Below are 25298 nucleotides of genomic sequence, written 5' to 3' on the forward strand. Positions count from 1 at the left end.
GGGTTTTAAGAAGAAAATGGGGTGTTGTGTTGCTAAGTTTGGGACATCTGGTTCTCTGTCAAATTCTGCTGGAGTCTTTAGAACATCACCAGTATATCAAGTCTGGGGTTTGTAGTGGTGAATTTACCCTCAGGATTTTTCTGCATTTGAAGTGTTGCTCCTGTGATATAATCCTGTTTTAAGACTAATTTGGACTGAGGGAGCAAAGTTCTTAAGAGAATATTGGAAGTAGTTGTACCAGTATGAGCTGTCTCAGGGGCAAGGATGGTTCAGGGAAGCTCTGCAAGCTAAATGAAAAGTCTCTGCTGCCCTGCAAATATCTGATGAATACACAAGTGTTCTCTGTATCACCTTGGGGACAGGATTGTGTGTCACAGAGCCTTAGCAAGTACTAGCTGGTGTATCTGCTATATTTCACTTGGCGAATACTGAGTTTTAAAGTCGCCCTCCTGCCCCCATCAGTGCAGTAAATTGGAGTTTCAGTGACCAAGCCTTGGTGGGAACTTAGTAGGATACATTTGGGCATTGGAATGAGCCTTCTGGAATCTGGAAGGCAAACAGATTTCTTTCAGTGGTCTCGTAGCCGAAACTTTGAGTAAGCAGTGCTTGTGAGAATAAACATTTAATGAGGGGAAAGCAGGAGTGAGTCAGAGAACAGAGCTACTCTGGCTCATGTAGCAGTGCCCAAGCCATGGCCTCCTGCCTCTGTGCTGGGCAGCCTCCCCTGCATGTCTGCTGGGGTCCAGAATGAGGGAGCAGAGCTGTTTACCAAAAGAGTTTTCAGATTTAAAAATAAATTATGGATTTCTGGGGAAAAATACTTTCCAGCTTTTGAAATAGCATTATAAACTCAGTGGAGAGGGACTTGTTAGTATGAAAGCTGTGTGCAAGCTTTTCCAGATATGAGCAGCTACCAAAGCTCACTGCCCAATGAGCTGAGAGAGCACTGCAGTTGAGAGGGGATTTTGATCTGCCTGGCTTCTTCCAATAAACTCCAAAAATACTCTGTATAACTGCAAGCAGCTCCGTGAGCTAGAGCAGAGGCATTCTTATTCCTTCTTGGGAATGGGAGCTGCTGTTTTTAGACATCAGGGGTGGGAGAAGTGACTTTCTCCCTCCAGTCCCTCCAGGCTGGCAGTTCTGCCCACTGCAGAGGGGGATGCTAGAAGTTGCATGGAAGTTGACAGACCTGCAGCTTCCAGTGCCAGCTGACTTTGTGCCTTGCATTTCAATCCACAAGTGCAGGAACAGAAACAAATAATGCTGGGGGAGGGAAGCCAAAGGGAGAAGAGCAAAGTGCTTTCCCAGCATTGGTTTTACCCTGCAGGGGTTTTTTTTAGGTCAAAATAGTGCTGCTATCAACCAAAAACATATTATATAATAAAAAATCAAATAATTTTTTTGTTTGTTTTGTTTTGCCGTTGACCACCTTTCCTTTCTATGGCAAAAGCTGCAGATCTGGGACACGGCTGGCCAGGAGCGGTTCCGGTCCATCACGCAGAGCTACTACCGCAGTGCCAACGCGCTGATCCTGACCTATGACATCACCTGCGAGGAGTCCTTCCGCTGCCTGCCCGAGTGGCTGCGGGAGATCGAGCAGTACGCCAGCAACAAGGTCATCACCGTGCTCGTGGGTAAGGCTCCGCCGCATGAGGGGCCAGCTGGGCGTGCCTTGAGCCCAGTGCTGGCACCTTTCCTTCTGCACACAGCCCCAGGGTGCTCAGAGTGGAGTTCAGGGTGCCATGGCCACCTCCTGAGGCGTGCTCCTGTTCTGGGGCTAAGGCTGTTGCGTGCCTTAGAGGGGGATGCTTCCTACCAGTCGGTCCCATAAGGGACTGAAGTGTAGATGGTGCAGCTACCACTGAGCTAAGAATGGAGCAGTTCCCCTGGTGACTCCAAGCTCAGATCTCCACAAATAAGTGCGGACCTGCTCAAGCTGGTGATGTCTGTAGTTTGCTATACTCCACAGGTGTGGGACAACCAGTCCTGTCTTAAGTGGTCAGGATCTGGGAGCCACATCATTTGTGTAGATCATAGCAGTCATAGGTGGGGCAGAGCTGGAAAACTGGATGTTCTTGCATGGATTTTAGGGAGACTAAAAATAAACATCTGAATGTTATATTAATCTGTAGAGCTTCAACTCAAGGCAAAACAGACCTCAGGCCATCTGTCTGCTACAAGCAAGGGGAAGGTTATTTTGTCTACCAGTGCTTTTCCATGCTCTGCTTTCAGCATCTCATAGTTGGGACTTGGCTTTTAAAGGTCCAAGAGTATATAAAGAACAGTGGAAAAATAACTTGGGGAAAGCTAAGAAGTTTCATGCTACCTTTAATAGTTTGCTATTTAAATGAAAAAATCTAGGTCATTGTAAGAGGTGTCTAAAAGTGTATTTTAAAGGAGAAAAAAATTTTTTTTGAGTTTAACATACCCTGGTGCTACTTCAAGTAAGCTGTGGGGTTTATAGAGCTTCCATAGAAGAAACTCACGCTCCATGAGTATGGCCTGGATACAAATGGTGCAGAAATAATTAATAAAGGACTAGCAAATGTACATTAATTTTCTTCAGTGAACATTAAGTTAATTGCTAGCATCTACAGCACAACATATAAATCATATTTTTGTCATAACACTCACTTTGAAGATGATGACACCCATAAATCACTTGTGTTGAGAGAGAATCTGTTTAGAAGGGTAACTTCAGTGCATTCAGTGGGTCCAAGACACTGCTCTATTGGGAAAGGAGATCTCCAATGAGGGAAAGGCAGTGAGAGAAGGCTTGCTGGTGGAAACACCACCTTTTCCTCCCATGAGCTCTCACAAAATTGCTAGTAGGAGTGGGGCCAGGAGAGGTTTCCTCCTGAACCTGCTGAGTCTGTGGACAGAGTGTCCTGTTATTGCAAGCTCTTGTCTGTTACCTCCATTGTAAAATTAATTTACAGCAGGAGCATCACGTTTGAAGTTAAGTGGCCAGCAATAGTGTATAATTGTAGCAGATGCTTGTTTGAGGCTTTAATCAACTGTCTGCTAGACAGATCTCTGAAACAAAGGGCTGGTTTCTCACCCCACCTCACTCTGCAAGTGCCCCCCAAGGCCATCCCTCTTCCAGCCTCCATAGCCAAATCCTATTCTGGAGTATTGAAATAGGGAACCTTCCTTCCATGCCAGGCTTTTTAAAAAGCTCTGATGAAGATCACATTTAGTATCTCATATGCTATAATTGACATTTTAAGTGCTCCTTAGAGCAAGCACAGGAGATTTTTCAATAGATATTAGCACGGAAATCCTTTAATGTTGGTTGATAGCAGCAAACAGATGCACTGGTGCTAAATTAATGCAAACTGGCTTGGATGTTCACAGGGCATATTTTCATTACATGAGCTGATATTAAATGGACTCTGGTGTTTCAGGAAATTCATTATTTGGAGGGGAGAGCAAGCATTAGGACTTACGTATCCAAACCACTGTCCATACATATATCGAACCAAACTCTTATTTATCCTTTATAGACCTCAGTTTCTCTTGGTTTTGAAATCAAATTAACTCCTTTTCTAAAATATTTTATCAATGCAGGTAATAAGATTGATTTAGCTGATAAGAGGGAAGTCTCCCAGCAAAGAGCTGCTGAGTTTTCTGAAGCACAGGACATGTACTATCTGGAAACATCAGCAAAAGAATCGGATAATGTGGAAAAACTCTTCCTGGACTTGGCCTGCCGGTTGATCAGCGAGGCGCGACAGAACACCCTTGTGAACAATGTCTCATCCCCATTACCAGGAGAGGGGAAAAGTATCAGCTACTTGACTTGCTGTAATTTTAATTAAAGAGCTGGCATGTGGTTGCCCCTTCTGCCGTGGGCCAAGTGGATTTTTCATTTCTATGCTGGGATTTATCTACTTGAAGGAATTCCTGCCGATCTGACCCATATGGCTCACTCAGAGTCAGGTTCAAGTCTTGGAAACATGGCACACTGATGGCTCCAGCTGCATGGCAATGTAGCAGAATTACTACAGGGTTTAAATTTCATTTTTTCTTGCAGTCTGTGGAGCAGGTCAGAAAAGGAAGAATTGCACACGTGCTTCATGTAATGCAGAACATGAGCTGTTTTGTTTCCTTCTGTGGGACAGTAGACCAGCCTTTCTTGAAGATACTGAAGAGATCAAAATCTCTCTTACAGAACAATGTGTTTGATCCTTTTTAAAGTAAAGCCAAGTGAGAAGAAACGCAACAATGAACGCTGACTTTGGGCTACACTGGCAATCCTCTGGGCTGTCAGCGAGCGAGCTCTTAGGACGTGTACATAAAGTCTGCCCCTGCGTCTCCATGGAGGACTCTGGTGTTTGAAATAGTGTTGTGTCCCTCATCTACAGGCACTTTCATGAATGTGGAATAAACAAAAAAGTTACATATTGCAGCATTTTCAAGGTTGAAGAAGACATGGATATGGCTCAGTTGCTCTCTTTGGTGCTAGCAGTTCAGCAAATATTCCATAGGCCAAACATAGTCTTACCACATTACTGTCTTCTGAATGTGTAACTCAGACTGGTTAGGAAAAAAACACTAATAAGTACTGTTCATAAAAATAAAATCTCATTACCTCTTTTTCTAGGCCTGAACATAGTGGGAATGGACTGTGTGCTTCTTTGACAAAGGATGAAAAGACTTTCCAGAAATAAAAATAAATTAATTAATTAACCATTCCTCCTTTAATTAGTCATGTCCTGATGTAAAAGTTAGCCTTGGGAAAAATTATTGGTGGACTTTGCAAAAGTGCACCAGACATGACCAAAGTCTTGTGTGTGCATGGATGGTGTAAAAGGGTTCAAAGGAAGCATAGTCTGAGCTGGCAGTCTGAAAAACAAAGCCTGTAGATACAGCTCTTGTTGGAAGGCAGGAGTACAAATTTGTAGAGAGTTTGCTTGATGGTAAGTGGAAATAGCAATGGGTTGCAAGTGGTGTCCTTTCATGTCTGCTCCATCCAGCTCTCACTTTGTGGAACTGCTCTCAAAGGTGCTCTTAAAGGTCTCTTCTTGGCATCTGGTCTCTCTGCTAGGGTAGCTTTTAGGTTCAGGGCTGTAGAGTCATTTTATTTACCTGATGCTTTGTGCCCTTAATCCCAAACTCTGGTACATGTAACTGTTTTAAGCAACTTCTTCTTACAGAACCTGTGAAGTGGAAGCACCCTGGGTTTAGTGATGTTACTCCACCCCTAGTGCCATACAATGCATTGCAAATTTACACGTTGGCATGGAAGCAAAATCAGAAGATAGTGAATGCGCACATAAACAATTATATTTAGGAATTTGAGTTCAGTTTAGCTAATCTGGATAAATCTCTCCTGGCAATTACGTGGCTGTGATATGCTGCAATTTAGAGTTAATCAATTTAGTATTGTTTGGCTTTTACTGAAGATTATAACAGAGCTTTTGTATTGACATAAAAAAGCTACCAGTAAGTACTTCTTGAAAAAAAAAAGTGATTAAAAAGAAAGGCATTTTGAAATGCTTTTTATTTGTTTCCTGGAAAGATTTCTTTGGGCTGTATCATGTTGTGCCTTTGATATGTAATGGGGAGTTGACTCTGTTAGTGAAGGGGGGGGGTATTGGTTTTTCATATGGCCATTTTTAATATTTTCTTGGTATTTTTAGGTCATTTTATGACTAATGGTAAAAGGAAGATGTAGAAGTTGTGGTATGAAGCTTCCTTGTCATTTAGGTAACGTCTAGCAAAGAGCTTCTGTAAGTGTGAGATGCTGGGGAACACGTCATCTGCTGCTCTGTGCTCTGGTCCATTTCAGTCTCTCCTCATGTTGTAATCCAGAGGATTTGGAAATGTGTGGGACTTGGTGGCTTCTGCTGTGCTGCACCACGTGATACAGCCTGTGTTGAAGAGCAGTATCTTTCTTCCTGAGCATTCCCCAAATCGTCAAGTGCAGCTTCATTTGAGCTTGTGAAGAGCACCCAACTCTGAGACAGCTGATTCTGCACAGCCCTTAGGTAGTCCTTTAGAGCTGGGCTCAGGGTGTTCCATGGCAGGTAACACTCAAGTTAAAAATCAATACCATGTGTATTTAATTTGTAGTAGCTCTTACTCCCCAAAACTGGACCTGTCAGCATATTGTTGTTAACAAATAGGGCAGGGCTCTCTGATCAGCTTAAATAAGCAGGCAGGAGACTGCCCAATAAAACATCTATGGGTTACTCAGCCTAGTTTCCAAAAAGATCAAAGCTGGGCAGCTACTCTTCATCCCCGCCAAGTAGCACTATAAATGCATTTTACAGTGCTCCTTGCATCGCTTCTGGAACTGGAACATGACTGAACAAACTGAGCTGGTCAAATAACAGAAACTGCTAACTTTATTTTCTTGGATAAAGAAAATTTGAGATTTCTAGAAGCCTAAATCTTTTCCCAGTGCTTCCTAATCTGTAGGTGACTATTTTGGAGACCAGCTGCCTACTAGCAACCTCTAAGCACTGGTTCTTTTTACTGCTAGTAAAGAGTCTTTGTGTAAGAACTCCATCTCCAGACAGTGGTGTACTTTTGTGGTGGGTGGAGTGCTGTGGTTGGGCTGATGTTCAAGTGAGTGACCTGACTTCTCCAGTCAAATTTGAACTGATTCCTTTCAGTGTTTATTCTGTGTAGACTTAAAAAGTTAAAAGGAAACAATGGTGGTATGTGCAATGCTTTTTACACAGTCATAAACCAAAGCTGTAGTTTGAGACTCGCCTCTCTTTCTGCTGTTTGCAGACATGCCTCTTGTTGAAGAATTGGTGTTTTATTGTAGTAACCCCTTTACTGGAGTTACTTTTGTACATCTCTGAATATCTCTGTAGTGCATACAGCCAAACTTTCCTTGTAGCGCAGAGGGCATATCTTCTCTTCTACAGTCTGATCCAAAGCTGAAGACTTCCCAACTGGAAGAGGAGCTTTATCAACTGCAGAATCTTGAAAAATAAAAAAATCCCAGTTTTGTGATAATCAGCTCTCCAACTAAACACCTTGCTAGATTTTTGAGAGAACTGTCAGTAAAAGCCATGTGATGCTTGCTGGATAAAGTATCCAAAACCCATGCAGGATTGAAATAATGGGGCCAAATTTGACTGGAAATGTTCTCTATTATCACAAGAGCCAAGCTTTTAGTGTGGTTGCTGGATTTGAATGTGTTTTGAGGGTGATATAGTCACAGCCATGGGGTAATCATATATCTGGCTGAATGTTAATTTTTGTAGTAGTCCTGTAAGGAGACCCTTTCGTGTCATTTTTCGCACAATGATTATGTCCAAGCAGAAGCCAATGCTGGATGATCAACAGATGTTTGCTTAATCTAGCAAGCCTGTTTGCAGAGATTAGTAGAAGCATCTCTGAAAACTGGATGGTCTAAACTCTGATTTCCAGTGGGAACCACTGATTCAGTCAGGCTGATCTTGAGTAAACCACCAAACATTCAGTGCTTCAGGTCACTGGGTGTGAAGTACTTACTGTGAAGTTTTGCATTGGTTGTTGATTGGGAATTTGCTGAGACAAGCCATGACTCCCTTCTGTCCATATTTGTGTTCCCCTATGAAAGTGTTAGGGGACAAAAAGCCCAAATCAAAAAAAACCCTTCAGGTCAAAGAAATAAGATTGAAAAAAAGTAAAATTATGAGCTCTGTAAAGAGAGGGGATGCTGGGTGCCTGCTCCTACCTCAAACCCTGAAGTCTTGATTTGACCTCCAGGTAAGCTGTTTGAGCGTGCAGTCAGATACGTGTTTGTGCTGAGTGCTAAATGGCTCTGTGATCATTATTTAATGAAAACCACACAGGCAAGATACTTTGTTCTTTGCTGTAGAACACATGAAGCAGCCCTTAAAATCTGCCAGCCTGCTGGTGCTGTTTGTGCTTTTTTGGAGATGGCTGTATTGGTAACAGTTGGCTCCTGCTAGTCTAGGTTTAGCAGTTAATGGCTATCGAATTCCTTCAGCATCAGTAATAGCAGCAGAGTGGGGCTGACACAGGAGACAGTGATTTGAAAAGAGGGAAAGTCAAAGTTAGTGATGCAGAAGCACAGTGGGTGCACACACGTGGGACAACAGGCTTTCCAGAGCTTTTGCTGACAAGGGATGCAATTAGTTAGAGTCAAATCCACTGGGTTTTGCCTTGTTTGTTATCCCTAAGGACTGCTGTTTGTTCAGCTGCTTTTCCACTTGTCTTCTCTTTCCAGTATGAAAGACTGTCTGTAAATCAGGTTGAAATGTTGAGCTAATATGGTTCCTGCGGTCAGAGACTGAATTCAATTGGAAAATAGGTAAAATTCTCCAGCTCTTGAAACAGGCTGAGAAAACATGCAGGATATACTGCCCTTTGGGAACCTGTGGAACCTGAGCCCTCGGGGTCAGATATGGCTGGAGACACTATCACAGAAACTCTCTCCTGGCTGTGGGGAAGAATGAATGCTACAGCCATTTCTGCAATGGAAAGATGACCCTCCGGAGTATAAAATGCAGATAAAGAGATGGTTCCACATGCTCAGGATTTCGTCTGTCCCATCCTCTTTTAAAATTGTATCTGTGTATTCGATTTTGATTGCTCTGGGCTTTCATAAAGGTTTGCTTTGAAATTTAGTCTGAAATTCTGCATTCTTTTCCTTTTAGTGTCAAAGCACCCAGTGAATGTACTTATGTGATTGGCTCCTACCAACAAAGTCCTTTTTTGCGTTAATTCAGTTAGAAAAAGGTGTTTCTAGAGGATACTTTGTGAATTCCCAGTGAGCAAGTATGGAAAATTTCTGTCTTTTTTTAAATTTCTCTGTGCATAAGGGCTCACCAGAAAACCCTCTGGAGCCAAGGGAAATACTCTTAATCAATTCTAGTAGTGAAAACCATGTTAAATCAAAATATTCTCTTCCTCTTTTTATAAACTTTATCTCAACAGATTTGGAGTTTGACATCAACCTTTTTCCTTGGATCAGTTTTATCCTCTTGTTGCTGTGGGTAATAATTGTTGTAGCTGCTGTTCAAGGATCATCATTTTGAAGGACAGTATTGTCTTATGATGATGAATGGTGGGGAAACAATAGCTTGATTTCTTATAAGCAAATAGTGCATCTTAAGCAGAGCAGCCTCAACTGGAACTGGTGATGTCTTTGAAATGCAATCATCCACTTGAGCTGTAGCTAAATGTACCATAAATGTTACTGATCTCACATATGCCTCAGTTTAGGATTTGTCTTGGCTGGGAAAGCAGGCAGCAGGGTAGTCATGCTGACCATGATGCAGGGCTCCCAAAGCAGCATGCTGTCTTGCTCTGGCTTACCCCTCTCATCACGACCTCACTCACCTGACACAAAGTTGCCTATGCTGTACTGAACCACATCCAGCTGGGATAGATCACCAGCTGTCGTCACTCACAGATGCCATCACAACCTTTCCCCTCAATGTGAAGGAGCTGTAACTTGAACCAGAAGTAAAAACTATGCCATGTGAGTCACAGGTGTGTGTTTCTTTCTGAGTGGGAGCCTCACACCCAGAAAAAACCCTCATCTCCAAAGCTTGCTCTTTCAAATACAGTCACTGGGATAACTGGGGGAAGACAACTCAGACAGCAGAAAATGAGATGGCAGTGAGTGTAATTTAGGCTGTAAGTATTGTCAGTGAAAAATTAGACTGGTTTTAGGAGCACACCCAGGGTCAACAGCTCAGCTTATCTGTCTGGATGAACAGGAGCTGGGTTTACAATACTCAGAGATTGTCTCTGTTTTCACACTAATAACTTGCAGTTAGGACTTGATGGATGTGACCACATTTTTTTAACAAGTTATCCTTTTCCAGTAAGCTCAGAAGATAATTTTAGCTCTGGTTAGTGCTACAATATTATTCAAAAACAGATGCTAGTTTTACATTTGCACCTTTGCTTTTTCCACTTCTGTTTATCTTGGGATAACATCCTCAAGGACATGCACACTTGTGAGTACACAGTGGTGGTGCCCCTGGTGAGCATTTTCTGAATGTCTGGTCCTTAGGCAAAGAATGACATGGCCAAAACCTGTGTCAGTCGTGGTTTTACCTGTGCACGGTTCCCTGGGGGCAGAGGGGATGTTAAAAGTATTCTTATGGTTTCATGGGCAGCAGTCAAGGGCTCTGGAGTGCCTGGTGTCACATGAATGCAAACCTCGGCACTTTTCAAAGCTTGATTCCTCTAGTACCTCTCATCAATGAATCTGCTCTTCTCTAATTACTGCTCATGCCTCAAGCACTGTGGAGGGATGATCTGATTGCATGAACCACTGGATCTGACTCCTGCTTTAGTTAGAAAGAGCATCAGAGGCTCATTTTCTGTGCCACCTCAAGCTTCTTACTATGGATATAACATTAATAATTCAATAAGCTCCTTCCAGCCAGGACAACCTACAAGGAATACTCTCCTCCTTACAGGACCAATAAAGGAGATTCAGACATTAAGAATTTATGGGAGTTTGGTGCAAATGAGTTGCTCTCTAGTGAGTAGGTGGGTGCTGCTCTCCATCCAGTGGGACTTGGGGCAGTGTGGAGGAGGAGCTGTCACTGGGGGGGCTGCTGTGAATGTCTCTGAGGACTGGGGTTGCATCATTGGCACCAAGCTTTAGTAAAAGCAGTGTCCTACAGTATCCCAGCAGCTGAATCTTCATAGAAGGGCAAGCAGAGGAGAGGGAATGCCAGTTTTTCATTTTAATAGAGGGGGAATAAAATACTTTGTCTATGGTGGGGAGAGCTGCTATGATTTCAGGCACTGCCAGTTCCCTCAGCTCTTGCAGACTGTTGGGAAGAAAGGGTTACCACTCACCCCCACACAGAGCCAGCACTGAAGGGGGAAAAAAACTAACTTCTGAAGCCAACACTTTAGCGGAGAAAAGGCCCTCTAATGAGAGTATGGAGCAAGCCCAGTGCTTGTTACTATGCTGATTGGGAGTGACAAGTATATCTCTGGATATTAGGGAAGTAGTTTTAAATATGCCATAGTTTTTAGCATAATAAGATGCACTGCAGATATGTCACATCCATTTTATTCTCCACAGCTGTTTACAAAAGAAAAAAAAACCCCAAACCCTGAGATTGGAACAGCTGCAGTCACTCAGCTGTCAATGTGGGACAAGGCTCTTTCTGCTCTTTTATTTCCACTTCACTCTGTTCTGCTGCACATATTTGGCTGTTCTGTGAATTTGCAGATCATGAGATTTTTTTTTTTCAAACTGCTTTTGATCTATACAGACTCACCCAGTTCTCATTTGAATTCATTAATACTTTGAGTAGGCATTTTAATTTTATGTTTACTGGCTTGTTTCCCTTTGTAATGTTATCTAACTGACAAGTTTGTCGTGCTCTGCATTACCTTTAGACTTTTGAATCTAAAACATTTCCTCTTTCCTGAAAGCTATGATAATTTTTACAGATGCTACAAAGGCATCTTTATTTCCTCAGGAGAAAACCCGAATTACCCTCAGCTTTGATTACTATCAAATCAACATTGAAGCACATAATTTCTTTTACAGCATGAACAAAGTATATTTTTTACCATCAACTATAGTTTGAATCGCAGTTGAAAAATCTGCTTAAGTACTAACAGCAGCATTTTGTTTGTGATTTCCATGCCAGGGAAGTCACAGCATTAAAGGAATTTTCTGTGTCAGAGTTTTTCCCACAAAGGTCTGCTGTCTTTTCCCCAACAATTGTGAATTCAGCACAATGTACAGAATTTTAGCAAGAATCCTGATTCCTAAACATTTGGCCAGAAGGAGGAGGAGAGGATTTGGTTTTTATTGATCAAGCACAACCATTTCAGTGGAAAAAATGCACTACAGCTGGTCAGCCAATTGATCTCATTTGTGGGGTAGTGCTGTCTTTGGGGAGGGCATAGGTGTTAGGAAATCGCCAAACTGTGAATCAGTCACTGTCAGAAGCATTTGGCTTGTCTCTTCTTTAAGTCCTTGTGGTCAAGTGTGGTACAGTGGGCTTGAGAAAGGAGGGTGTTTTGGGTGACCAGGATGATGAATGTATGATGCTTCATGTTTATTTGTAATGCCCTTTTTATACTTAGAAATTGCTTACATGTGTATCTGTATGTAAATAAATGTTTAATCCTTTCCACTTGGTGTTTAAAGTGTTTGATTTGTTTGGTCTTTGATTTGGACTGCAAAACAAAGTTGCCTTAAATACGAGGCATTCAATTGACATGATTTGACATTGGACCAGCAAACGAATGGCTACTAAGGACTATCTGCTTCGGCTGAGCATACTGAGATTCTTGCAGCACTGAGACCTCAGAAGAAGAGCAGATGTAGAGCTGTTGCCCATGGGAGGGAGCAAGATCCCTTTGCACTAGAAGAGAAAAAAAAAATACTCAAAGTAGGAGAAATTATAGAGGTTTGAAATGTCAAAGAAATGCTGGCATCAGGCACTAGAGGGTGGCCTTTGACAGAGGCACCATCCACTCACTGACCTTCAGACCTGTGGCAGGTTAAACTCTTGTCCTAGCAAGATGCTGGATTTGTGTAGGATAAATGTTGAATGATGGTTGGATGCTTTGGTTGTCTTTTATTCTTTGACCCAGTCACTTTTTTTTTTTTCCCCCCCTAATGCCATTCCTTCTGTTCAGCCTTCAACTTGGTGTTTTCATTCTCATTGAACTCCACTGAAGTTCCCCAATGACCTGCCTTATTCAAGGCCTAGAATCCTTTTGGACAAGATCTCCCATTTTAAAGCTATTGTCTTTTGGTAAATACATAAAGTTTGTGCTCTGACTCCTTCTGGGGATCAGGTTTCCTCCCCTGTGCTCTGCCTCACTTCAAAGATGACTCCTGCTAACACTTACACTGAGAAAGGAGCTGTGAAGCTTGAAGACACCATGTGTCCTTTATTGCCTCTTCCACTGACCTTGAAGCTCCTTCCTTGGTAAATGTCTGACATGAGGGCTGGACCATCTGCTCTTCCTTCCCCAGGAAGCTGGCAATTTGAGTCAGTGAGAGAACAGAGAGGTATTTGGATAGGGAAAAGTCCCTGTATGCTTCTAGGTAGGAACAAGGCAAAGGGAGGGGAAGGAAACATCCTTCAGATGCTCAGACCTCTTGAGAAGTGAGTATTTACTGAAAAGAAGGAGGGCTGGAGTGTGCTTTTGGAGGTGAAGGCTGGAGAAAACAGACCAAGCTCTTCCTGGGGAAAGGTAAGGGGCAGGTGAAGAGTGGCAGCTCTTCCTTCCAAGGAGCATGTAACCACTGGGATGTGCAACCTTCTTCTTGATCAGCAGGTGTAGCAGCAAGGGTACAGCCTGTGCCAGGCTTTGCTGAGGGTGAAAGGAATATAAGCACACAAAGGCTCCCTGCAAAAAGGGAACAGGCTGCCCAGGGGAAGAAATGCAAGGCTGACTACAGGAGTGAAAGCAAGAGAGCTTTTCCTGCCTCTCTTCCATCCTCCCATGGTCAGCCTCCCTACTGAGCATGTGGGGAGCTCTGCCCAGAAGATGTCATCTTGCTGACAGGGGCCTGTCACACAACAATACTTCTTGCTTTCACTCTGTGTGCAGTCCTCTTGCACAAAGCACAGGAGATCTGAGTGCCCTGCTTTAATTTCAATGGTATGGCACAGACAGTCCTGCCTAATTTAAAATCTAGTCTTGATTTACTGATTTCTATGCATAGGGAATCAATCACAAACCCAGTAAGCATTTTCAGGAGTTTTATTACCCTCAGAATTAAACATGCTGAGCTTTAGTCTTTTTGTACAAGCTTATAATTATAATCACATCAGCCTGCACCAAAGCTCTCTCTTACTGTAGTATGTGAATGAATTGTCTGCTGAAAATAATCACTCATGCTGGACCAAACATTTCATGTCAAGATGCTGTCAGGTATATGATGTAGAAGCTCTGGCAGGGTTTCATATCTAGCTTCGTCAAGTCTCTGGTGTCTCACGTGGATCAGTTCTAACCCCTGGTGATAGAGTGGGTATCTGTCCAGTTCATCACAGGGGAGTGCTTGAAGAGCCAATGGTAATTGCAGTACCCTATTATGTGCTGTAGTAGAAAAAACTGATTACAAGTGTTAAGATGTCTTAAAACCCTTTCTGTATTGCTTTTGCTATGCTCAGTGATTTGGATATAAGTAATGCTGTCTTTTACTTCATTTCTTCTACATAAGCTACACATGCAGATTTATCCTTTCCAGGCAGGCAGGCAGGCAATATTTCTTACTCCTTTCCCACTTGCCCCAATAAAATCCCCAAGTAGGATTGCATTTGCAATCCATAAAACCTTTTCAATAGGCACAGTGCTTGGTAAATGCAGGCACAAGTCCAGGACTTCTCATTTGGCCTCATCCTGGAGCCCTGCCGTACCCTGATGGAAGCAGCCCTGGTGTGGTTTTGGTGCACTGATTTGCTGGGCTAAAACTCAGCTGGACAACTCAGCAGCAGCTTGCAAAGCCCTTACAGCTTCTGCTCTTACCTCCTGTCCCTCTGGCTGTGCCAGGAAGCCTTGCATAGGGAGCTCTGTGTCCTTTACAGCCTTACCACATCCTGCAGCAGGGCTGTCACTGGCACTACACTGCTACAAGCAACTCCATTCACAGACTACCTTGGTCATAGAACAGAAGGGTTTTGGGTTGGAAGGGACCTTAAAGATTTTTAAGATTGTTCCAATCCAATGCCATGGGCAGGGACACCTTCCACCAGACCAGGTTGCTCAGAGTTTCATCCAACCTGGTCTTGAACACTTCCAGGGATGGGGCATCCACAGCTTCTCGGGCAACCTGTGCCAGTGCCTCACCACCCTCACAGTGAAGAATTTTTTCTGCGAATCTAACATAAATTTCCTTTCTCAGTTTAAAAACATCATCAGCTTATCAATTAAACACTGTTAAAAATGTGATGTCTAATTCTGCTCTTTTTCTGTCTCTCTCTTTGCTATAACAAGATGTTCCTTTTTCTTCTGTTTATGTCTAGAGTTCAAGGACTGCAGGGCTCTAGGCTTGAACCTGACAGCAGAAATCTTGTGCCTCTTTCCACTGCCATCTGCTGTTGCAGGATCCTTTAACACCGAAAGAACTTTTGTGGTGTGCTTGAGTATCTTGCTGGGGACAGCAAGAAGAGAGAAGGTCTTTCAGTGATCTCTAGAGCTGTGCTCCATGTCCTTTCAATGACAGGCCAGCCTTTGAACCTGTGCCTAGATTTCAACTGTAATTAAGGAGGAAAAAAAAAATAATCAAACCAACCAATGCTGACTTGGAAAACTTCTTTTCCAAGAAGGAATTTACCTGTGCAGACCTGCTGCATAACCATGTGTAACTTTTTCTTGGGTTGGCCTACAGGAATGCCTGCAGCCTTGGCAGGAGAGGCTGTACCTCATTTATAGCCTGCTCAGCCACAGGAGAAGCTTGTTTGATTCCAAATACCCTTCCCCCTCCCAACCCTCAAAGAGAAAAGCATTTGATTAGAAGGTGCAGAACTTAGGCTAGAGACTGAAAAAGTTTACCTGTATGTTCTGTGATGGTGATCCAGGCCAAAAATCATGGATAGGGAACAAGGTAGTGAGAGTAAATGCTCTTATTCCTGAAAAACTCTTCTGAACAAAGAGGGAGGCTTAAGTAGGTGCTGTAGAAATTATCTGAGGCCTTAAACATAGAAAGATAAAAACATCTACCTTGCAGCTGAGAAGGAACCAAGTAACCCCTCCCTGTCACCAGTCACAATGTAAATGGTTCATATTAATTTTAAACCTCAAAAGAAGTCACAGCAAGTACTTTTAGGTCTGTTTCTGGTTCTACAAGCATGGTGCATCCCCTCCAGCCCCTTGGGCCACACTAGGGCCTTAAAACTCTCACAACAAAATGTCAGCATTTTCAAGCAGCTCAGATCCTGTGCCACCAGATTCCCACATCCTTCTACAGGACCTGACTCACAAGCTTGCAAGCAGCAGATCCAAGATTTCTCTGTTCAATGATCCTAAATGCAATGCTTTGGGTTGGGGATATGGAAGACCTTAAAGCAAGGAGAGGAAAGACACTGTTAGGAATCTGCCACCAAGAGTCTCTAACTTGAAAAAGCCTGTAGGAAAACTGGGAGCTGCTACCAAGTTCTCAGGATGGGCCCCTTCACCCAACTCAAGGCTGTTACAGGATCCCAAATGGGCTCAGATACAAGGCACTATCATATCTTTAATGAAAACTTGGCCCTTCTCCCCAGAGGGTCATCAGGAAAGAATCTGGAGTGGTTCTTGTGATGAAAAGACAACAGTGAACATATTAAAACACTTCACCTACTTGTACATTACGAAGTGAGATCTATTCAATACTTACACATTTACAAAAGCATTTATTGCACATCCTAATTAATTTTCAAGAAAATAAAGTGACTACAAATTCTAATTTCCCTCATCTCTGTGGTACAAAGGTCTGAAAATAAACCTAACTCCTGTTTGCAAGACATATGCCGACAGGTGTATAAATAATTTAACTTTTAAATAGCTCTTTTCTTCCACGGGATCCTTCCCAAAAGTTTTAAAAAAATAATTAAAAAGAACACAGCATAGAAATGTATCTTTCTTAGTACTTTGGCTTATTGGAAAAAGGGGTCTGCGTTTGGAAAAACAGCTCAGGAGACCAGACAGTTGGCCCTTCCAACACAACCCCTGAATAATTTCCACTTGAGAGGTGATTCTCACCTTCTGAAGGGGAACAAGTTTTCAGGACTGGCTCATTTAAAAACGAGGTCTTGGTGACACTTGCAGATAAAGGAGTTGTTAGAATCCTGGCTCTATCCCCAGGGCTTATTCTCTCATTTTGGATGAGATTATCATAATTTTCACTGTTCCTTCTGCTTTCAGAAATAGGGTTCCTACCAGTGTGACGACAGGTGGATTGCAAGTCAGCAGCCCAGGTAACTGTTTTTAAATTTAAAGATGCAGCTGGTTTCAGCCCTTTGTTTGAAGATGGAGGGATCCACTCCTCCAAGTTGGCAGGCAGTTGGCTGTTAAGGAAACGCTGGGAAGCAGAGCTACCACTTCCTTTTTCTTCCCTGTTCCTTGGTCTCCCACGTTTCCCTAACTTGCCGGTAAGCTGCTGCAGCAGAGTGTTCTGAAAGGAAGACCTGGATCGCTTGCATTTGGAATGGATTTTAGTGGGATTTTTAGGGGTGAAGATGGTGATAAAAGAGCTTCTTTCCCCAACAGGACACAGTTTCTGCAGAGGTTTTGTCATAGGAGTTGACTGTGAATAAGGAACAAAGTCCTGAGCACAAACTGAACTGCATTCTGAATCACAAAAGGAGTAAGTCACAGGTGTGCTGTGCTTGCCAAAAGCATGAGGAGACCTGTGTAGGGATGAGCTCAGTTTTGAACTGTTACAAGGTACACCTCCAGGAGAAAGCACTGATTCAGCTGTGACCTTCTCTGTCAAAGTATCTTCCTGTATTAAAGAATTACATGATTTATTTAAGAATTCCACAGGTTTTGCTACCTCTCTTACACTTGTATCGAAGAGATCAGCAGAAGCATTGTAGCTGCCTTCAGGGAAGATGTTGTTCCACTGCAGCTCTTTCCTACTAACACTTTTGAAGGTATTATCTGACAGTTCTGTCAATGGTTTTAATTCTCTTTTATATATCCTTTTTGCATTGTTAGGAGTTGGTGGATCAGAGACCTGGGCCCCTATGAGTGTAAGATCCATTTTTTGGCTTGGTGTAGAATAGTTTTCTTTATTTTCACAAGCAGCTAAACAGCTTTCACATGCAGAATGCACATAGGTGGCTGTCTTGCTCTTTTTTAAACAGGAGGTTTCTCTATGCAGCCTAATAAAAGACAAAGATGAATTTGCAGGATTAGTATTTGCTTCTTTGGACTGCACACATCTGCTCTGAGGAATGGGAAGCTCTGGTGTAACAGGCAAGGATGCTCCACCTTCCTTGAGGGTTGAAGATAAATCATTAGGGGAAGACTCATATTGTGAGACATCACTCGGAGGGTTTGCATTTGACTGAGGACAAGCAAACACTGTGTTCTCCCAACTATCATTCTCTGCTGGTGGCAAGAGCCTCCTCGAGACACTGGCTGCAGGCAAATCACCCACAGCTTGCCTGGAATATGATCTGTTAAGATTTACACCCAACTTGTTACCATCAAGATGGACACGTTTGCCTGCGTCAAGGCTGGGTGATGTTACAACACTCCTGCCATCCTCTATTCTGGCTAACAATTCATTTAGGCTTTCTGAGAATGGGAGTTCTTCCCAAAGCATAGAGTCCATCTGAGACACTCCAGCTACATTTACACGATTAGGAGATGAAGCATCTCTCTTGCAAACAAGGGAGTTGTGGGATTCTTCTGGGTAATAATAATTTCTACTATTAGTTTTTGGGCAATTGTTTTTTACTTCAGCTTCCAAGGGATGTTGTAACAACTTGGAACTGTTTCCATGTGAACATTCTGTGTTTGAACAGGAAACTCTCTCCAACTTATCAGTTGCAGAGACAGCGTCAGTCCGTCTAAGCTGTGAACTCAATTCATTATCCTTCTCTTTATCCCCTCCCTTCACAGAAGAGATCAGAAACTGTAAGTCCCAAAGAGTTTGCTTGTTGAGGCTTACACTGCCCGATTCTGCAGAGACAGGCCTCTCCTCTTGTTCATGCTGTTCACTCGCCAGCTTTCCCACTTCCAGAGTTGGAAAGTCTTCTGCTGTTACCCAAGCAACAGATGAAGTCAGACTGAAGGATTGCTGCCAGCACCCTAAAAAACTTTCCCTGCCACTAGACTGAACAAAACAGGAGCTCCTGCTCAGGCTAGACAAGCTGCTGAGCTCACTGAGAGATTCATCTATGGGAGCTGATGACGCATCAGGTAAATATGAGCTGTTATTACAGCTCCTAAATTTTGCCAACTGCAGGAGACGATTTAAGTAGCTGATAACAGTAAGGCCAGTAAGAGCAGCATTTGGCGGGAAGATCTGGCATGCCACAAGGTTCTTTGTACTTCTATTAATTCTGGAACCCTTCTGCAAGGTGCTGCTGGCAGCAGAATGCCCTCCATCTTCTCTTGCACAAACCTGGGTGGGGGAAAGAAAACAAAAAACCCCAACCAATTTAGAGAAAAAAATATATTAACGCAGGTATTTTAAGTCAGGTGTAAATTTAGGTCTCGCTCTTTGTAAGGATCTGCAGGGAAGAGAATACAAAACAGTCCTGCCACACAAGGCAGTCCCTGGGAAATAAACCCTGGCAAGGGCTGTAAAGGACATCACAGTAAGAGGTTCTTTGCTTGTTGCAATTACAGAGTTTTGGAGCTGGAAAAACAACCAAGAACTCTGAGAAAGGACTTGACAGAAAATTTCTTCCTCCCTTTAGGGCACTGGATGCTTCCGGGCTTCCTCTAATGCAGCTCAGTGTGAATGGCTGGCAGCCTAAGGCCAGAGCTTTGCTTTCATCCAAGAGGCACTGGGCAGCACTTGAATCAAAGCACTCTGCTACCAGATACTTGACTTGGCAGCTCAGCAGCCAAAGCCAGCATGGGACTTTCTGTGCACTACATCCCTGAAAGGGAAATAAGCTACAACCTTTATCTGCTCAGATTTTTTTAGAGAGCAGTGTTTCAAAGGAGCTTCAACTGCAATTCTTCATAAAACCTGCTTCTCTCTACACAGAAATTAGAGGTGAAAAATGACATGAAATGGAGAGAGAATTAGCTCATATTTTAAGAAGTGAATAAACCCTTTCTCATCTATCCCTCAAGGTCTGGCAAAGCCAGAGAGGCCAAAAAGCAGAAATAGTTATCTCCAACAAGCCTCCACCTCCCTGAGTCTGTGCAAGGTTTGAGGCTGAAGGCTGCTGGGCAAGGACAACACCCTCCTAGGTAAGTCTTTAAAAAGTGTGTTATGCTGATTCTGAGTATTATCTCGGGTGGTACAACTGTATACACAGCTGATTATGACTATACAGAAATGTCTACAGCCAAGGGCTGAACAGTCTTCAAATGTGTGTTCAGCCCTTGTATGTGCAGGAACAGCCACAAGGCTGGTGACATCTAGGATTAGTTCTATTTGTCAGGGCATCAGGCCCACAGACCAGGTCAAGGGTGCCAGGTAAAGTTAATCCATTAAGTCGTCCAATTCCCTTTGCTTAAGATGCTGTACATCAGAAAAAATCTCAGTTCAGATACAAACCTCAATGTACCTGTGGGAGAGACAAAACACCTGACAGGTAGGATTTAGTTCACAGATTTCATAATATGAATGACTCACATAAGCACCACTTGAGGAGAACCTTGAAGACTGTTTCTATAGAAATATTGCTAAGAACTAGTATTTCAAAGTGTGTTAAACATGTAAAAGAGCCACCAGTGCAGATGTTGAGCAGCTGTACTTTAACAACATTTTGAAAATGCTCTTAAATCCAGAAATATTAAAATGCCACAAGGGGATGTTCTTCTCCTTACATTTCAGACTGGAAAGGAGACTGCACAGCATGGGAAAGGTAGGGCAGTGCTTGGAAAGAGAGTCTGCTTCTTGTTCCAACCATACATGGTTTTTTTACAGACTCCAAGCTGTTACTGATATGCACAGGAGCTGGCATTGCTCAGGCTTTTCAAAAAGCACCCTGACAAGCTGTTAAGCTGACTACTGCCATTCAAGATGATTTTTGGATGTGACTCATTTAAAAAAAAAAAAACAACCACAGGAGCCGTGGGGGAAAAAAGCAGAATCCTTCTCATGTCCTAGCCTTACATTTTCTCAAATTCCCAAAAGATGTTGTACATGAAGCTATGATAACTCAGTCTATACCCCTACCTGGCTACAGAAACTCACTAAAAGGCCATAACGTGGATTAAAAGTTACCTTCACTCCAAATATAAACCTTTTTCCAATGAAACAGGTTTCCACTGCATGAACTAATGCTCTTGAGGATGACTCTGTGTTTGTTTCTCCTGACAGCTGACTGAAGTCTTGCATATACCTAGAACAAAAACACACAGAAGTATTGGACCAACAGAGGAAAAAGCCTTATACAGCATTTTAGCTGTAGTGTAGTGCTAATGAAGACACATGATAAGGCAAAGATTCTGAGCTTGCTACAACTAAACTCAAAATGAAAACAGAAAAACCATGAACCTATAAATCCAATTCTTTAGCTCACCTAACTTGTTAGTGAGATAAAGTAAACAAAGCAACCACTCTGAATAAGTTTAATACACACACAACTTTCAGGGGATCCCCACGTGGTTGTGATTTTTCTGCCAACACAGTGACTGTACAATGCTGTCAAGATGCTGCTATTCCTTACACATCCTTCCTGCCCAGGCTTTACAGCACAGCAGTATCATGTAAGACATGGAAATAACTGCTTTTCACAGCTGACAGTAGTGTAGGGCAGAATGCCTGTCACAAGCACGTTAATAATGCTGCTAATATGGCATTACAAACAATTCATCTTTGAGCCAGTGATAACACAAGGCATTGGAAAATAACAGACTAGAGAAAGAAGCAGGGAATCTATCTGAATATCCCATCCTGGCAGTTTCACATTTCAGAAAAACTGAAGCCTATAATGTGGGTGGTCAGGCTCTGAGGACTAACAGACTTTCTCAGAAATCCCTTCTTTCTTCAGGAAAATGTGCTCATATTGCCAAATAGTCACAAGGTGCATTCAAAGTGCTAATAAAGAAAACCCAGAGGCTCTAGCTGTAAAAGCCAACTTATACTTAAACAAAGGACATTCAATCATCTCAAAAAAAAGGAGAAAGAACTTGAGGAAGAAGTCAAACCAACCAAGCAGTGAGGCTCACTTAACAGGCAGTAGCTGCCTTCAACAGACAAGTGGAGGATTTCCTCTACTACCGGGAAGTAATCTATCCCAAATAATCAAGATTCCAGGAAGAAACAAACTTCAGCACTTTCTCAAGGTGATGGGTACCAAGGAAATGCTGGAAGGGAGCACTTTGGCAATTACTTCCCACTCATCTTCCTCACTGCAGTTTTTTTAGGCTGAATAAATAGCAGCAGCTATTTGGTCACACAATCTATCCCTTACCTCTGCAGATTTTCTGCGGTGATCCCAAAGAATGGATCTAAGCAATTTCCAAAAACAGTGATGTCAAACAAATCATTAGTGTCAGCAATCTTTAGGGACAATCTATATCTGTAGCTTGCATCTTTAGCTTCACCTGTGCAGCCACATTTCAGACAGTGGAACCTGACAAGACAGTAAAAGGATAAAAAAGATTGAATACATGAACTTCTGTTAATCACTGCTGGGGTAAGAATTTATCTGCAGCCATAAGTATTATTACTATAATGTATCAAATATTCCATAAAAAACTCTCAGGACTTTTTTTTAATTCTTTATTCCTTGAGGCAATAATCTTCCCAAAGGCTCAGAGCAAGATGTGTGTATTATGACAGAATGACTCTGGCTTGTTTCACTGATTTATTAAATACTAGGTGCAGTATTTATTAAATACTACTAAATTGAAGGTACAGTGGGCTTTGAGAGACTGCTGCAGTGCAATTTTGAATTCCCTGTGCTCATTTTTTTCACATTTCATTCTGGTTTAGGATTTCTTTTCCTGCAGCTTGAGTATAAATACCTAAGTTTAAAAAATAATCAGGAAACAGCACTGTTATCTTGTACTTCAGCATTTGAAACAACAGCTATCCTTGTTTTACAAAGTCAGCTCCTTCTATTTAGTGCTGACATTCATTGATTTACTGTTCTTCTGTGTGTCAGAGATTTCAACCACCACTGCAATTAAAAAAGAAAGCTCATCCATTTCTGGACATGCACTCAGTGAAGAGTCATAGAGGACTACCAGGTGTGCTGCACATGTAGAATGAGATGAAAAAAAATAAAATCAGGATTTGATCTGGAGGCGCTAGATTTTCACCACTTTTTGTCTAGTGTTCAGCTGGGAGAGATCCCCAAGTTAATGGAAACCAGTAAATGACCCCCAAAACAGGACATACCTCCTGGAATCCAGTATCAGCCTAGAAAAGCAGTTTTGACAGGCAGGATAGGTGAAGCAGGAATTCTGGATGGAAATCACAGAGGCAGCCAAGAGTCCCTGCACACTGTTCATGTGCTCACAGCATCACCTGAGACGAGTCAGTCGAAATGGTTCGAAGAGCTCTCTCGAGATGTTAATATTCAGTTGGGTTATTTTAACATTTAACATTTAGAACAGCAGTCTTCAGGAAATGATGATCTCTGTATGAAAATAGAGATTCTATTAATTAACTCTTTAAAAAAAAAAGGATAAAATTATGTAATATCAAGGAACTGTGCATGGCATTTGCACACCACTGCACACAGATCATGTAAATTCTCATTTGCATTTAGGGATCTTTATTAGAATGGTCCTTGGGTACAGCACTGCAGCAAATTGCTTTCTAATTATTTTCCTTAATTTAGAGTGAAGTCAACATGGGGTTAAAGACTGAAATGATTCTGCACTCGTAATTCTGCAAATGCTTCAACACCAATGACTTGGAGAGAATGCTCAGAAAATCTTGAAAAAGGCTCACAACAGCAACTAGATCTGCTCGTATATCACACTTTTTGAGCTTAAGGGGCAGTTCCTGGTCAACAGAGACAAATAAATGATGAACTAAACATTTAAATAAACAGGAATTAAATTATTTTATTCAGTATTACCTTCCTGCAGATTTATTTTTGGCTTTATTATATTATACTGCCCAAAACATCAAGTTTTAGGAACCTTCTCCTATTTCAGACAGACAACTTTTTTCTCAGCAGATGTTAGAAACATGTAGACAACAATCACAGAATCCTGGAATGGTTTGGGTTGGAAGGGACATCACCTAGTTCCAGCCCCAGTGCCATGGGCAGGGACATCTTCCACTAGACCAAATCACCTGGAGCCTCACCCAGTACCTCAAATCACAGAATTCCACCTTAAACGACCAAAATGTTCTCTACAGCTGAATCAAATGACTCCTTAAAAGTCCATATTTGCAAACGCTCTTTATAAATCTCTCTTTGATATAAACTGCAGAAAAGGAAAGCAAGTCCACACCTTCATCCCAAAACTCTCTCTGAGAGGCAAAAGACCAAAGAGATAGAGGAGACTCAAGTATAGCTTTTACAGGTTAAAAAAATCCCACATTCTGTAATGAACAATGATGTTTTGTTCATATTTTGCCACCAGAAAGTTAAACTTACAGGCTATTCCTTTCAATTTTGGGACACCTTTCTCAGCATCCAGGTAAAAACAAGATCTGAGTCCCAGAAAAATGTTGAGTGACTAAACTCACTACTCTGAGTAGTTCAGATTAAAAAAAAAAAAAAATCCCAATATTCCCTACATCTGGAAAATGAAGGTAGGGAAAGGGAAAAGCTATAATAGGGAACCAAACAAAATGAGAAAAAACCATCTCTTCAGAACACACACTTTAACAGAGACTCATTTGACTCAGCATATTGAATGGTGTGTTCTTTCAACTCTTATCAAAAGGGAACTATTTTGTTTTAGCTACAAAGGTTTTGTTTTAGTACAAAACAACAGTAAAAAGTACACGGAAAAAACAATCAAGGTATAGAAAAGGGGTAATAAAGTTAGGCCTGATTTTTTTATTGCCCAAAAAGGTGGGCTTGGAGAAACTAACACGGGGTTCATTCACATCTGTTTTCAACTCAGAACTCTAGAAATAAACTTTACATGGTTTTTGTTACCTGCACTTTTAAAAGACATTATTAACACACAACAAGACAAAACAAAAAAAACCCCACCCAAATGCACACCCTAGGAAACAGAACACTTCAAGTATTAAATTGAAATACGAGAGATAAAGCACAGCGGGTAAATGCTCACACAAGGTCCTATAAAGAGCAAACAGACTCAAGATCCCCACCTCTATTTCCCTTTGGAAGAAATACAGAACTCAGTACCTGGACGCAGACTGAAAGAGGTGGGCACGAATGTTTTACATGAACTTTTTGTAATAAGCCAAAGAACCCAAACCTCAGCGCCCAGCCGGGGAATCACACAGCCCTCCAGCCGCGCTCGCCGCCTTTCAGCCGCCCGACTCCCAGTGCGGTCCCTGGTGCCCTCTGGTGATCCCTCTGCCTCGCTCTCTCCCTAAGGAAAACCAAAGCACGAGTCGTTAACACATCTCACTCCCGTGTGCACCCCTGAGCCTCCCCGAGGCCGACAGCCAGCGGCCGGGCGGGTCCGACTGACCCGGGCTGCGCTGGATGAGCTCGGTGCGTTCAGGCCGGGCCGGGGGGCGGCGGGAGCGCGGCCGCCAGGGCGACCCCGCAGCCTGAGGGCAGAGCGCAGGGCGGAAGTGTGGCTGCTGAGGG

At 42.5% G+C, this 25298-nt stretch overlaps 2 protein-coding genes across 4 annotated transcripts in view; one reads left to right on the plus strand and one right to left on the minus strand.

The window, feature by feature from the left end:
* The window catches only part of RAB30 (RAB30, member RAS oncogene family), a 46611-nt gene extending 34516 nt beyond the window's left edge, over window positions 1-12095 (plus strand). For both annotated transcript variants that reach the window (XM_066175652.1, XM_066175654.1), the window contains exons 4-5: window positions 1451-1634; window positions 3571-12095. In XM_066175652.1, the coding sequence (XP_066031749.1) occupies window positions 1451-1634; window positions 3571-3821 (435 nt within the window). In that variant the 3' untranslated portion in view covers window positions 3822-12095. The remainder of the gene's footprint in view (window positions 1-1450; window positions 1635-3570) is intronic.
* Window positions 12096-13673: 1578 nt separating this feature from the next.
* On the minus strand, window positions 13674-25266 carry DDIAS (DNA damage induced apoptosis suppressor). 2 transcript variants are annotated; one of them, XM_066175650.1, is made up of 8 exons: window positions 25177-25266; window positions 24958-25074; window positions 22943-23183; window positions 22011-22172; window positions 20819-20936; window positions 15899-19033; window positions 15472-15610; window positions 13674-15173 (listed from the first exon to the last, which is right to left on the minus strand). In XM_066175650.1, exons 3-6 carry the CDS (start codon window positions 23053-23055, stop codon window positions 16541-16543), a joined length of 2886 nt encoding a protein of 961 aa, XP_066031747.1. In that variant the 5' UTR covers window positions 23056-23183; window positions 24958-25074; window positions 25177-25266; the 3' UTR covers window positions 13674-15173; window positions 15472-15610; window positions 15899-16540. The 2 variants fall into 2 exon arrangements, with proteins under 2 accessions (XP_066031747.1, XP_066031748.1); XM_066175651.1 differs by lacking the exons at window positions 24958-25074; window positions 25177-25266 and having other exon boundaries at window positions 22943-23225.
* Window positions 25267-25298: the final 32 nt, after the last annotated feature.

The sequence above is a fragment of the Chamaea fasciata genome, unplaced genomic scaffold (genome assembly GCF_029207755.1).
Source record: "Chamaea fasciata isolate MVZ Bird 193981 ecotype frontalis unplaced genomic scaffold, bChaFas1.0.hap1 SCAF_2, whole genome shotgun sequence".
Lineage (NCBI taxonomy): Eukaryota > Metazoa > Chordata > Aves > Passeriformes > Sylviidae > Chamaea > Chamaea fasciata.